This window comes from Podarcis gaigeae, assembly GCF_964106915.1.
Source record: "Podarcis gaigeae genome assembly, chromosome: 5".
NCBI classification, from domain to species: domain Eukaryota; kingdom Metazoa; phylum Chordata; class Lepidosauria; order Squamata; family Lacertidae; genus Podarcis; species Podarcis gaigeae.
In genome coordinates this window covers 81,615,958-81,631,639 of record NC_139681.1, presented here as the reverse complement: position 1 = coordinate 81,631,639, position 15,682 = coordinate 81,615,958, and the positions used below count along the sequence as shown (strand labels likewise).

The 15,682-nt window shown below is 39.8% G+C and overlaps 1 protein-coding gene across 4 annotated transcripts in view; it reads left to right on the top strand.

Moving 5' to 3' along the window:
* The window catches only part of IFT80 (intraflagellar transport 80), a 67,665-nt gene that overhangs the window by 5,113 nt on the left and 46,870 nt on the right, over positions 1 to 15,682 (top strand). For 2 of the 4 annotated variants that reach the window (XM_083739421.1, XM_083739420.1), the window contains exons 3-5: positions 756 to 974; positions 10,239 to 10,349; positions 12,684 to 12,752. In XM_083739421.1, coding sequence (XP_083595547.1) covers positions 756 to 974; positions 10,239 to 10,349; positions 12,684 to 12,752 — 399 coding nt within the window. Of the gene's footprint in view, positions 1 to 682; positions 975 to 10,238; positions 10,350 to 12,683; positions 12,753 to 15,682 lie in introns of those variants that run through there. The other 2 variants (XM_083739419.1, XM_083739418.1) reach the window with 2 other exon arrangements.

Sequence of the window (15,682 nt, the reverse complement as noted above, 5' to 3'; positions counted from 1 at the left end):
GTCCTAAGAGCCAGCATCATATTTTTAAGCCAGCTTTATATGGACAACAAAGATATTCCAGGTTTCTTACTGCTTGGACAACCAGCAGATGCAACTTTTCTAATCCTTTATGAACTTGATCCAGTTGTTGGTTTTTAAGAGCACTTGTAAAGAAGGTCAAAATCTATCCCTTTGCATATTTCATGCCTGAAAGTCCTGGACTGGTGTATTAAGGCCAGGTACACCTCTCCTATTGCTATCAGCATACTATCCTTCCTTTTTAGGAAGATTTTCTGTAGGAGATGTTAAAGCTTGGTGCTCAAAAAGCCTTAATCATTTTCATGATTTGTATAAGTCTAATAGTATAATAACTAAAGAGGCCTTGCAAAACCAGTTACAACCTGTAAGTGCACACTATAGACCAGTATTTCTCAAACTGCTGCTGCTAGCTGGAGATGATGGGAGTTGTAGTCCAACAACAGCTGGAGACCAAATTTTCAGAAACACTGCTATAGACGTTTTGAGTTCTTCCTTCATCTCAAAACCCTTTAAAGAAAAATACTGTAAAGAAGATATAAGTAAAAAATAAAGTATTATCGGTATGTATAATTGTTGAGCTCTCTTTACCAACCCCTTGCATCTTTTTTGTTTAAATAATTTTATGGTAATTCATGTTTTCAAAAAGGTTTAATGAAGAAAAAATAATGTATTTGCCAATATGTATGAGGATTTAACTGTACCAATATTCTTAAATTCCTTAATTCTGTTAAAACATAAGGAATTGGTTAGTTGTGTAGGCTGGACAACAGCAGACGATCTTTATTCATGCAGTGATGATCACCAAATTATTAAATGGAACTTGTTAAATGGTGAAACAACACAAGTAGCGAAGCTTCCTGATGATATCTATCCCATCGATCTTCACTGGTTTCCCAAAAGTTTTGGTGGAAAGAGACAAACTCACGCTGAGAACTTTGTACTTACAAGTTCTGATGGTAAGTCACCATGGAGATGTATATAGCTTATTTTAGAGTACAGTGCTTTTGAAAGTATTTCATTTTGTCAATATACAAAGTTGTAGTCAAATAAATTAGAGCAGTTCCTTTGAAATTATTGGGCCTAAATTAGCAATGTCCAGTCATTTAAATGGCACTGCTCTTAAGTCTACAGTTTCTGCTGAGATTATCATGCAATATGATGCACCATCTTTAATCACTAACTTTATGACTCCTTTCAAGTGTCACCTTCTCTGATCCTTGATTTTGTACAACTTTACAGTATTTTGTACTCTGGGTGCATGCTTTTCCTTGCACTGAAACATTGGGCTCTAACCTTATGCTGTAAATACACTGGTCAGACATAAGCAAGTATTTGGGATGATTTGTTTTCACTCTAGAGGAAAACAATAGTTTAATTACAGTAGCAGTTGAAAGAACATATCAAAGTGTTGGGATGTTGCAAGCAATTCACGTAAGAATGCTACAGCTTTGTAACTGGTGTATCTTTTAAGAACAAAATCTTATCTGGTCCAATCCAGAAATTGCCTTGAGCACACCATAGGTGTAGATCAGCAGTAGCATGGATGTGGGGGAAAGGGTAAATTTAGATCTACATGCAGAGTAGCTCTGGTAAGCTGAATCGGCTCTGCCTAGATGCACATACATGCTATGTTACGTGCAATCCCTGTTGTCCTGGTGTGGTTTGTATTAAATGGTTCCTTTCCACTTGCTTTTAGTGCAATAAGAATAATGGCAATCATGAGCTACCGTATATTGAATACTGCACACATTTTTCCTTGTGACACTCATGGACAATTGTCTATATCAGAGACTTTGATGTCAAGACTAGTAGAAGAGAATTTTTTCTTCTGGTATCTATTCTAACTGTAAATCAGGTATCTGTCTTGATAAGCAATTTATTTTATTTATAATACTGAGTTGCCATTTGACCCCAAAGAACCACTGAGACTATCCACAATTTGAAAAAAGTTAGCTTCAAAACTTTGAAACAATACCATGGCAGATTAGTATGATTTAAATTTTTAAAAATGTGGAAGTAATTTCACTTAAAACCAGCCAAAGTCATGCAGAGCAAAAAGGCCCATAGACAATGTACTACCACAGCAACAGCCCTGTCCTATGTTTCCACCAATCTAGCTTTCTTGCTGGTACAACAAATAGCGAAACCGCCAAAGGTGATCTTAAATTAAAGGTAGGTGGCCTTTCAGATACTCTGGCAACAAACCATTTAGGTCTTTAGAGTTAAGAACCAGCACCTTGAATGGTGCCCAGAAACAAATTGTAAACCAGTGCAGTTGTTACAAAACCTAGTGTAATATGGTCAACAAACTGCATGCCAGAAAGCAATCTGGCTTTCTTTTTGGAACATGCTTTGCGGTAGCCCCACATAGTGTGTTGTACTAGAACATAGCTTATTTTGTACCCCCAACTTCAGTTTAATTTCCTTCTTTCACTTTGCATTAATATAACTGATTAGTTTGACACTTTAATCCAATTAATCCATATTTGTTTACTTTTTCTCAAAGGGATCTTTTTTAAGGAGAAAGCATTTATAGTCAGCAAACCTATTAGCCATTTTTTCTTGATTTTGCATCCATTGTGACATTAATAAGACTGCTAAATGGGTAATTCAGAAGAGTTGTATCCAACTAACTCATACTCGGTATAGATCCATTGAAATCAATGCACATACATTAGCCCAATTCATTGATTTTAGTAGGTTTACTTTGACTATAAGCTGGATACAACCCTTGGAAAATAAGCAATAATTTTCTATCTGTTCGCTTTGGAGAAGTGCACAACAGCAAGCTACTTTTGCATAGTAGAAAAAGTGAATGCTTTAAGACAGTTGGCTGAAAATGGACATAATGACAGCAGACCTGCCAGTGTTTTGTTGGCATCCATCTGTCTTGAAAGACAATGGAGTGGGCCTCTGGGGGTGAAGTCAAATTGCTGTGTTAACAGTACCGAAGTGACTTCTCTGAGACGCAAGCCTGGACAGTGTTTATGGAAATCCTGGGCTGCCCAGACAACAAGTCCCTCCTCTTGACCTTGCTGATGTGGTCCAAGGGAAAGCAGAGCAATCTGTTTGGAACCAACTTGGCTGTTGTAGTTGCCATCTAACTGTATTAGGGACTCCACTCCAGATATGTGTAGAGTTTACTCCTTAGCCCTTTCTTTAGAATCAAGAGTTTTCCTTCTCCTAGATGGGCTACCATCCCAGGCTCATGAGCCCCATCTGCCCCTCACTTCCCCCTATAGGCGGTGCAGAAACCGCCTTCTTGACCATTGGACTCACTATTGGTCACATCCTCTCAATCCAGAGCCTGTCTTCACATGTTTAACCCTAATGATATTTCTCCTTGAGGGTCTCCAAAGCTAGCAGGAAGCACCGCAAGAGAAAAATCAAATGTGCAGGTATGCTGGAGGTCCAGCTGTTCCCTCCCACTGACATATGTTGCACCTTAAATCATCTGCCCACCCACACTTTATAAGGGATAAAAAAATTGGGCCCTGCACTGTCTCACATCTCATTGCACCCACTTAATAATAATAATAATAATAATAATAATAATAATAATACCACCCAACCCATCTGGCTGGGTTTCCCCAGCCATTCTGGGTGGCTTACAGAATATATCAAACATAATAAAGCATCAGACATTAAAAACTTCCCTATACAGGAGTGCCTTCAGATGTCTGATAGTGGTTTATTTCCTTTGCATCTGAAGGGAGAGTGTTCCATAGGGACAGCGTCACTACTGAGAAAACCCTCTGCCTGGTTCCCTGTAACTTCACTTCTCACAGTGAGGGAACCAGCAGAAGACCCTCTGAGGAGGACTTCAGTGTCTGGGCTGAGGCCAATGAAGATCCTTTAGAACCAGTGTTATATGGTCCCAGTGGCCACTCCCGGTCACCAGTCTAGCTGCCGCATTCTGAATTAGTTGTAGTTTCTGAATCACCTTCAAAGGCAGCCCCACACAGAGCGCATTGCAGTAGTCCAAGTGGGAGAGAAGCAGAGCATGCAGCACTCTGGCGAGACAGTCTGCAGGCAGGTATGGTCTCAGCTGGCGTACCAGTTGGAGCTGGTAGACAGCTGCCCTGGACATAGAATTGACCTGCACCTCCATAGACAGCTGAGAGTCCAAAATGTCTCCCAGGTTGCGCATCTGGTCCTTCAGGGGCACAGTTACCCCATTCAGGACCAGGGCGCCCACCACACGTGCCCACCCAAAAACAGTACTTCTATCTTGTCAGGGTTCAACCTCAATCTGTTATCTGCCATCCGTCCTCCATCTGCCTCTAGATGGAGGACCTTCACCGCCTTCACTGGTTCTGATGTGGAGAGGTAGAAGATGCATTCATGTGGACATTTATTGAAGTAAATTGACTTATTTCCAAGCAAACAGTGGACGTTGTTGTTTATGGCAAATGACAACAAGTTTTTCTCTAATGTAAGTAGCTGTATATGTTTGTGTATACTTTAAAATAGAATGTATTATACATACAACAATCTGTTTGATATAATTATGGCTGAAGATTTAAAAATGCACACTTATAGTATTTTTTTAAAAATCCTGACAATATCAAAGGCATAAGGGGGAAATGTACTCAACTTGCAAAACTCAAAAGATAAAACATCTCTTTAAAGCCAAATAGTTTTATTTTGTTATCCTAACACACACACACACACACATTTAGACAGCAAATGAACCAAATGGTCAAAGGCTTGGAAACGATGCCTTATGAGGAACGGCTAAGGGAGCTGGGCATGTTTAGCCTGGAGAAGAGGAGGTTAAGGGGTGATATGATAGCCATGTTCAAATATATAAAAGGATGTCACATGGAGGAGGGAGAAAGGTTGTTTTCTGCTGCTCCAGAGAAGCGGACACGGAGCAATGGATCCAAACTACAAGAAAGAAGATTCCACCTAAACATTAGGAAGAACTTCCTGACATTAAGAGCTGTTTGACAGTGGAATTTGCTGACAAGGAGTGTGGTGGAGTCTCCTTCTTTGGAGGTCTTTAAGCAGAGGCTTGACAACCATATGTCAGGAGTGCTCTGATGGTGTTTCCTGCTTGGCAGGGGGTTGGACTCGATGGCCCTTGTGGTCTCTTGCAACTCTATGATTCTATGATTCTATAAATGAACAAGCTACCATTGTTGTCATCCTGAGCCTAAGTTGTTTTAAGTTATTACACTGACAGGACAGGACTTTTTTCATTTTCCTTTGCATCTACAACATGAAGATTGATAAAGACATTTTTAAAGAAACATATTATGTCCACTGAAAGGAGAACAATGCAACTGTTATGTATATATAGACATTATATTCCACTAATGTGTTTCTCAGAGCATTCCTATGCCATCAATCAAAATCCTACAAATTGGTTCTGTATGAATGTAACCAAGAGAATCCCTCTTACATGATAGTACACCAATTTTAATCTTATTTATGGTATTAATATTGCAAACCAGAATTCCCCTGAGTTCCCTGTGTTTTATGAATGCATCTTAGATTTTTTAATAGCAGTGTAAAAAGTAGAAAGTGCCCACTGAGACCTTTATTTTACCACATATGTAATAGAGGGACCATTATGTCTTGAAGTATATCTAACTAGACAGCTGCTATAATTCATAGATTAACAAGAGTAACACATCTTCTGAAAAACAAAGCTGTAGTATAGAATTCCTAGATTTGCTGAGTTAATCATCTGTGATTGTCACATTTAAGACCAACCACACTGGTAACCTATACATGATATAGGATTTCATAGAAAGGCTTTTATGGTGCTTGGCACCATAATAGCCCAATATCTTACATATGTGAACTATTCTTGGAAAACATTGCTACAAAATGGGAAATATCCATATTTATTTTTTATCCCATTATATTTTGAGGAGACAGGTGATAAAATAACAAGCATAAAAATGTAAACACAAAACAAAGTGAGGATCTTCACTTTATCCTGCTCTATCTCAGTGTGGGTTGCATTTTGCCTCTGGTTTTTCATTAAAGAGAAAAAAGCTGTTTCCTTGCTGAAATGTTTACAGTTGCCCAGCTCCCACATAATGTTAAGCCAAACCATGACTTACTACAAACGTGGGGTTCCAAAGAGGAGATTGTAGCACTTTGCTCCTCCCTGGATGTTTTCTGCTACACTGAGCTGAGCTGTGGTTTGGCTTATTGTCCAGACCCGAGCTTGTAGTTTAGCTCTCTCCAGACAAACCACAAGCTGGAACCAAGGTTTATCCTATGGTTTACAACTTGTGGATTGTCTGGGAGAGATAAACCCTGAGCCCTGCTTCAGACAGTTAGCTGAGCCAAACTGCAGTTTAACTCAAGCACAAAGCAGTAGCAAAAGAAAAAAAGGGGAGGAGCAAAGTAGCCACAATCTCCTCTCTAGCAGCCCATGTGTTTGCTGATTTGCAGTAAGCCATAGTCAGCATTACATGGGAGTTTCGTTATCATTTATAAGATACAGTAAGAATATGGTAAGCATGAAAACAGATACCGAATGGGCCACTTCAAAGGAGATTTGGCTCATGATGCTCCTCTACAACTAACTTCACGTACAGAGGGCATTTGTCAGTGCAAAGATTTCCACTTGCACAATGGGACTTGCTCTCCTCTCACCACATGCCCAAATATGTAGGGTTTTAAGAACCTCTAGAGCAGATTTAGGACAAAGGAGATAGGGAGAATGCTGCATTGCACAATCAGAAATCCTTGCACTGATTGAAGGATTGCCTTAGTGCTATGTTGAGTGTCTGGGAAAACATACAAATGGCTCAATGCAAGTTACTGAAACACTTTTACATACTTGGCACCATTCTCACTAGGAGGAGAAGGAGAACTAATTAGCATTAGTTCTCTGACATATGCTAATATCTGTTTCATAAGGGGGTGTGAGAGAATAGTGATAATTTCCACACAAAAAGTCCAAAAGGTTTTCTCCAGTTATTCTTATCAAAAGTCACTCAGGTTTCTAAATGGAACTTTAGGTTTGTGGTCCAGACCATTCCCTAATTTTGTCAGAGTCACTGCCCATTGACAAAGCACTAGTTGTGACAATAAAGGAACAGGGTTCCAAGATTTGACACATGCAAGATTGTACTAAGTAAGGTTAAACCAAAACCAAAAGAAAGACTCTAAAATCCATATGGATTATAATAAAAGTTCCCTTTTTACCCTGCCAACTAGCAACTAGTCTTAGTTCATAACATTCAGAATCTAAAATTAGTATTTATGCATAAGCATTGGCAAATCATTTATGCAACGGGAGTGTGTGAGACCTGAACTTTGAATGTCCCCCTGATGATTGTGCCTCCTTGTGTATGCCTGTAAGATGAGCCAGAATAGCAGATTTTCCATTTTAGTATGTTCCCAGATCTCTTTTTTCAAAGTCAACACTGCTGTTGGCATCATTCCATGAAGGGGGTTCAGTAACACATTAGGTGAGGTAGTGAAAGTGAAAAGCCCTTTTAAACAGGCTGTTATAAATATGGGATAGTCCTGAAGCTTTCTCTCTTTTGCCCCTCCATAAGGGTGCAAACTGGATCCCAGGTGAGGATGGGTTCAGTGCTTCTCTACAATCCCAGCAGCATATTCAAGGATACTTGAGCAGCGTAGTTGTTTAAAATGTCATCATGCTCCTTTTAGCTGGTTCAGCAAGTCTCAATAGATATATTTTGAGCAGCAGATGTTGTCCACCATTTTGTATGAAAGGATCTTCTACCACTCAACCAAAGTTCTATGAAAACCCCTTTGGTTAGTTTATAAGAATGCCCGTAGAACTTGGAATTCAGATTCTAAAATCCCAGGAGCTAAGCCAAAGGTAGTCAGAGGGGTCATGATGCCCTTATTACACAGGACTACTATGCCCTCAAAGGGAATTGCTGCCAACAAGAAATGCTTGATAGGCAGGATTATAAGAACTGACATTTATAACAGGTATCTGCTAGCATCTTTATAATTCTTCAGCTTTCTAAAATTCTGTTTAGAACTATGATCTCTATCTAGAATCCAGCACTTACATATTCTAGTACATATAATGACATATAATGCCATACGTTAAAAGCTGAGCTTCAGTTATCTGCTATACACAATAACCTTTCTCCTTTTTGTTTATAGCATGTTTTCTTCCTGATTAATAACTTTTCGTTTGTTTAGTTTGTATGTAAAGATCTATTTGGTGGAATTACAATCTGCCTTCCCATATGAAATATGTTTATGTTACCACTTTAATTATTCATCTAATACAATCTGTAATGGTTCCTTAAAAATTATGTTGGCTCTTTTTCTACTAGTTTTCGTTATACTGATGACTAATCATTAAAATCAGAGCAGAATATTTAAGAGGTCTGTGGTAGCAAATGAATATAACAGACATGGTTCTGTACATGCTGTACTTGAATAGGCCTCTAATCTCTTATTTGAATGCCTTCCAGAACTGCAAAACAGCTTCAACTTTGAGAACAGTTTATGGTTTCATTAAATAATAAAAACAGGAAGAAAGGAGCAGTATTTTATAAAACTGAGAATTAATGTAAGGCTGAAACTGAGTCCCTTCACATTCTGTTCCAAACTATATTATGAATAAAGCATATGGTCAAAGCTTTCACTTTTCTATGCAGCCTATAACAGTAAAGTTTTTCCAAAAATCTTGATATGTCCACTCATGCCAACAGACACCAAATGAGTTTTTGAGCATCTGATTTTATTTTATTTTAAAATTGTCTTCATGGCCAGTGTCACCCATCAAGTGACTCCTAAACTGTATGAGGCTGCAAGATAACTCTCTGCTTATGATCTGTTCGCTGACAGTGGATTTGTGAGAAGATCAGTTAGCTGTCTTTCACAGTTTGAATGTCTCTGCTCTGAATCCATCTTTTCAGTCTTGGTCACTTGCCCAACATGTTTTTTACCTTCAAATCTTAAGGCACTGTTCCATAATAGAATGCTGTAATTTCAGTCTTTCTGGTTCACGAAATAAAGTTTTTCTTGTACGAACATTTTCCACCAGTATAGATTTCTGTATCTGATATATGCCACAAACAACAATTAATGAATTGACCATCTTATATCTATCCCCACTCTACTGGAATTCAGAATGACTATAAGATGTCATTCAAATGTGCCACAACTAACCTTTCTCTAGATCTGGCTTCCACAACCTGATACCCTGTATGTTTTGGACTATAATTCCCATCATCTGGGACTGTAGACCATGGTGGCTGGGACTGATGAAAGTTGTAGTCCAAAACATCTGATGGGAGACAGATTGGAGAAAGCTGCTATAGATGTAGGTGATGATGATAGCATGTGAGCATATTCCATCTTTAGTTTGGCTGAAAAGTGCTGCTCTCAGTGGGAGATGAGAGGTTTCCCCAGAAACTCACATATCACAATGAGATGGAAGCATTGGTGTGGCTGCATTTTGAGCAGCTAAACCCCACCCCCAAGCCTCTGCCCGATTGGATGGCTGCCAGGGGGTGCGGCGCAAGGACAGCAAAGCACGGGGCATTACGCCCCCTGCTAAACATGTGAAATGCCTCCTGCTCACAACTCCTCCCCTCTGGGAGGACTGTTCTTTAGCTTGAGGGGCAAGACTCTCCAGCAAAACTGGGAGTGAGTGCCATGACATCACAGATGGTAGCTGTGACCTGATCAATTTGATCAGGGAGAGGCCAGCTGCAGGATTTTCTTAAAACAACTAATGTTTCAATTTTCTAAAAATACTTTCTTGTTAGGATCGAATTATCACAGGCCTATCATTGCATTCAGGATTATATCTGCTTTTGCAAAACTAAGAAAAACTAGCCTATAGAAGGATGAAGAAATAATGGGGAAAGGGTTCCTTGAAGTTGGGTAATGTATAGGAAGATACATAACTGTTTACCAATATAGAGGTACTAATCCAGCTAAAGTTAACTGTTGTTAGTGGAACTTAAGTTGTTGTCCCATTGATTTTAATGGGATGTAAATGTCTAATTCTACAAGAAGTTTTCAATTCTGGTATATTTGAGATTAATAGGAAGGAGTATTAACTGAAGAATTTGCTTATTTGTTGGGCTATGGGATGATCACTAATTGGCTAGTCAAGGAATTAGAAAAAGGTTTAGAAGAATCAAGTGACGTTTGTCAGATAATTGTTTATTTTAACCAGTGTCACAGCTATGATGAGAACCTTCTTGTATATATTTGATTTCTAACATTGCAATGTCAAATTTGTGTAGGCAAGTTCCATTTGATTTCCAAGACTGGAAGAGTTGAAAAAAGTGTAGAAGCCCACTGTGGAGCTGTACTTGCAGGGAGATGGAATTATGAGGGAACAGCACTTGTTACAGGTAAGAGGATATTTTTGTAAAAATGTTATGAAGGAGAACTGTCTTCAAAAGTGAAGTATAACATTCATAGAAAAGAACATGTACTTTCCTGAAATCTAGTGACAAAATTAACATGACTGAAAACATACTAAATGTCTACTGAATATTGAGAGGGGTTAGATTGAGATTTTCTCTTATTGAACACAAGAAGATTAAAGCATTTCTAGATCAGACCAAATGACCATCTTGTTCAGCATCCTGGTCTCATAGTGGCCAACTAAATGACTATGGAAAGCCAGCAAGCACAACATCACTCTCCCCACTTTAGATTCCTAGCAACTATTATTCAGAGGCACATTGTCCTCTCCATCCACAGTCCTAGGATTGCAAAAGTAATAAATGATTGTTAATCAATATCTCCTGTAGCCAAAGGCTGCATCACATGTGAGTAGTTTCAACTCCTATAAAGTTCAATAAGTTGTTAAGCAAGCTTTTGAAGCAACACCATGATAAATGCACAGCAACTGCTTGTCATTTAATTCTTGTGTTTATATAAGTGAAAATAAGGCAGAGTTAGGAGTAAGGAGAGAGATAGTCAAGTTTGCTGATACTGTTTTAACCAGCCTCAACAATTTAGTAAGTAGCTATAGGGCTGGCCCAAGCATACCAGCAATAGAAGCAATTGCACAGAGTGACAAAATTCCAGGATTATTTATTTTGTATTGTATCTCACCTTTCTCCCAGTGCAGGACTCAAGGCAGCTCCCAGCATGAATTAAAATAGATACAACTAAAAACACTATATATATATATATATATATATATATATATATATATATATATATATATAAAAATAAAATAATGTTACCCTATTAAAAATAACACCAAAAACAATTAAACACATGTAAAAGCACACACATAAAAGGACACCTGCTGTTCGAAGACCCTGTCACAGCGCAACACACAGAACACAATAATCTTTGCTTGCTAGTAAAAGCAAAGAGGGGGCCACCCCACCCTCCTGTGGAAAGGAGATGCACCATAACTGTGCAAAGATGAAGGCACATATCAACAGCTTAGGAGCTTATTTGTGGGATGTTATCTCCTACTCTTTGACAGTGGAATGGGAGGTTGTAGACTCTCCTTCCTTGGAGGTTTTAAGCAGAGGTTGGATGGCCATCTGTCTTGGATGCTATAGTTGAGATTCCTGCATTGCAGACCCTTCATAGGATGTTATATTTGCAAATGGTTAACATTTACATGTTTGGCTTTAATCACTTTTGAATGTTTGCAAATGGGTGCAATAAAGATTCTAATCTGTTAATGATGGGACCCAGGAATCAGGATAGTATTTAGTATAGATGAACTAATATGTAGCACAACACTGTGACAATCATTTTAGAAAAAAATAAGGAATAGTATTCTGCTCTATTCTTGGTCATTTATTGTGTAGACAATAAGACACAAAGAAGCATATAGGCAAAATTATAATTTTTGTGATGTAACAAAACACTTTGGGCCAGCCATGAATAGCTGTTTTCTGTTCACTGTCAAATATTTGCCTATAACAATGAAATACTTTAATGCCAATATACAGTAATAGCAGGTAGTCTTGTTAGTCCATTAGAAAAACAACCCAAAAGTAGCAGTAGAGTAATATCTTTCTTAGGTCCAACCAAAAAAATAATTAATTAATGATCAATGTTTATCTCAGTATAAATTCTTACCTGATGCTTCCATTTCTTTATGCATCTGGATGTCTTGTTAAATCCCCTCCTATTTTGCATGTTCTGCCCTCACTTGGAGGAAGAAGGAGAACAGGCTAACCTCCCTGTTCCCCAGCCTTACTTATTGCAATGTTAGCAGATTTAGAAAACCTTTGGGCCCACACCACCTGTGTCATTTAATCTCAGTGCCCTGAAATAGCCACCCTCCGAGGAAGCATAGTTTTATAATGTAGAGTGTGCATCTGTTCCCATTCTATATATTTCCAAGTTCTTGGGGACAAACAGGGTCAAGCTCATTCTATCACCTCCTACATGAAAATCACTGGCTATTACATCACTTCTTCCAGTCATTTGAAGCCTCCTGTTATGACCCACCCCCAACCACTGACATACTGCATTGGAGCATGATTTATTATGGTTATTTTGGAGTGGCATAGGAATTCCAGATGAATGAGATGATGTGGCATGTGATTCCTCAGAAAATGTTAGGAAATTTTTATTGTACTGTATGCTAAAATTGTTTTTTCAGTGTAGTTAACTTAATACAATGTTAAAAATTCTGAGTGTTAAAATTGAGAATTTTAATTCAGTCATTTGCAAGGTCATTGCTAAATGTTCCTTTGTTCTAGTTGGTGAAGATGGACAAGTCAAAATATGGTCTAAGAGTGGAATGCTGAGATCAACTTTAGCACAACAAGGTAAGGTGTTTTATATCCTTCTATGTAACTGCAATATATATATATATATATATATATATATATATATATATATATATATATATATGCAGGTTTTGGTGTCCTCGGGTGTCTTCCCGTGTAAAAGTTGGGGTGTCTAGGCGACGTTTCGACGAGGTCTCACTCGTCATCTTCAGGCTGGTGCTTTCGGCTTCTTGTTACTGGAACAGAGCGGGATCTCAATGTTTGAGTTCCTATAAATACTGTAGAGGGGGTGTGGTGTCTAGCCTCCAATGTTCTGGGCAGAGAGGAAGTTCCCAGGCTAGTGTGCCTTTTCTTCTTTTGTTCCTTAATTACTTGAGAGATACCTTGAGTGATTTCTTGAGTGATATCCTGAGTACCACTTAGGTGGGTCATTAGGTGTGGATTAGTTGCTAAAGTCTTTGTGTCTTGACCTCTTGAACTTTGTGAAGAGTTTTCCTGAGAAGATGGCTGTATTGCACTTAGTTGTGCTTTGGCTTGGCTTCGTGTATAGGGGCGAGCTGTGGTTTTGTGGCTTGTGTCAGCCAGATCTGTGTAGGGATTGCAGGGGGGTGCAGCATCCGGAGGTGCCACCATGGATTGGCTACTGGATGGTGTCAGTAATTCATCTGTGGAGAGGGTCTGGGTTTGGGTCTGGTGTGGTTGATTGGTGTTGGCGTTCTGTGTGCCTCTGGATCTGGTGTCAGTTTTTGTGGAGAGGGCTAATTTCCAGATGTCTGGCAAGCGGGATGTGTCGTCACGCTTGTTCATGTTGTGAGGGTGTTTCTCTATCTCGATGGCTTCCATGATTATTCTCTTGTGGTGATGTTCCGTGTTAAAGAGCAATTTGGAATCTGCAAAATTAATTTCGTGTCCTGTTTCTTTCATGTGTTGGAAAAGAGAGGAAGTTTTTTCTTCTTTTTTGACGGCATTCTTGTGTTCTGCGATACGTGCATTTATTCGTCTGTTTGTTTGTCCAATGTACGTGGCTGGGCAGACTTTGCAGGGTATTTCATAGATCCCTTGGTTTTCCAACTGGATTTTATCCTTGGGGTTTCTGAGGATATTGGCTATTTTTTGGTTGGTGCAAAAGGCTGTTTTGATATTGTGTTTATGGAGGATTTTGCTAATTTTATCTGTAGTGCCCTTGATATAAGGAAGGAGGGCTATGCCATTGTTTTCTTCTGTGTCTTGGTTTTTGGGGGGTGTTTCCTTTTGGATTAGCTTCGTAATCCTGTTTTGCTGGTATCCATTGGCAATTAACACATTTGAGAGATTCTGTAACTCAGTTGTCAAGTGGTCTTTGTCAGCCAGGCGTTTGGTTCTGGAGATGAGAGTCTTGGCTACGGAGTTTATTTGTGCAGGGTGGTGGTGTGATTGTGCATGTAAGTAGCGGTTGGTGTGTGTTTTTTTCCGGTAGATAGTGTGTCCTAGGGAGCCATCAGGTTTTTTGTAGATTAGGACGTCAAGGAAGGGAAGTTGGTTGTTGGCTTCTATTTCCATAGTGAATTGTATTTTGGGGTGTAAGTTGTTGAGATGTGTGAGGAAGCTATCCAGTTTTTCCTTCCCGTGTGGCCAAATTACAAAGACTTTAGCAACTAATCCACACCTAATGACCCACCTAAGTGGTACTCAGGATATCACTCAAGAAATCACTCAAGGTATCTCTCAAGTAATTAAGGAACAAAAGAAGAAAAGGCACACTAGCCTGGGAACTTCCTCTCTGCCCAGAACATTGGAGGCTAGACACCACACCCCCTCTACAGTATTTATAGGAACTCAAACATTGAGATCCCGCTCTGTTCCAGTAACAAGAAGCCGAAAGCACCAGCCTGAAGATGACGAGTGAGACCTCGTCGAAACGTCGCCTAGACACCCCAACTTTTACACGGGAAGACACCCGAGGACACCAAAACCTGCATTCCTGTACCCGTGAAAATCTACGAAAGCATATATATATATATATATATATATATATTCCTACATTCCCAGAAGAATTAGTTGGTTCTTTAATAGCCCTGTACCACAAATTGTTGTTCGCATCTGTCTGTCTCACAAGACAATGGAGGAGTGTGCCTTTGGGGGTGATGTGAAATTGTGAGGTCAGGACCACCCTGCTTGCCCACCCAGATCTTGGTAATACACACAAGATGTCAAGTTGTGGATGAGCCAAGTTTTATTGTGGACTGACATGACTTTTTATTTGACTGACATGTGGGAGGACTAATGAGCATGGCTACCCAGGTCCCACTAGGATTTAGTGGCATAGGTGCCAACTCCCTGGGGCCCTGGGTGCCCAAGCATCCACAAAATTCCCCATGAAGAGGCCGGACACCCACAAATTTTGGTGCCAGGGGCATGCACGCTGCATGGCATCCACAACCCCAGGCACCCATGGTCACAGGGCCAAGCTGGCACTCCTGGAAGTTGGAATGGAGGGGATGACAAGCATCATCTGCCTGTCCCTCCTTTAATGATGGTAATAGACTCCATTTTCCACGGCCTTATCTCTCCATACCCAGGACATGACAAATTGCTGCACCCCTTGCTGCCTCTCCCCATTCCCAATGCCCAATAAGAGGTGTTCCTATGCTGGCTACCACTTGTAGGAACACTACAGTGGTATCTTCCCAGCCCAGTGGCGTAGCGTGGGTTGTCAGCACCCGGGGCAAGGCAAGTACAGTGGTGCCTCGCAAGACAAAAATAATCCGTTCCGCGAGTCTCTTCGTCTAGCGGTTTTTTCGTCTTGCGAAGCAACCCTATTAGCGGATTAGCGCTATTAGCGGTTTAGCGGCTTAGCGGCTATTAAAGGCTTAGCGGCTTAGAAAAAGGGGGGGAGTGAAAAAAATCGCAAGACTCGCAAGACGTTTTTATCTTGCGAAGCAAGCCCATAGGGAAATTCGTTTTGCGAAGCGCATCGAAAAACGGAAAAC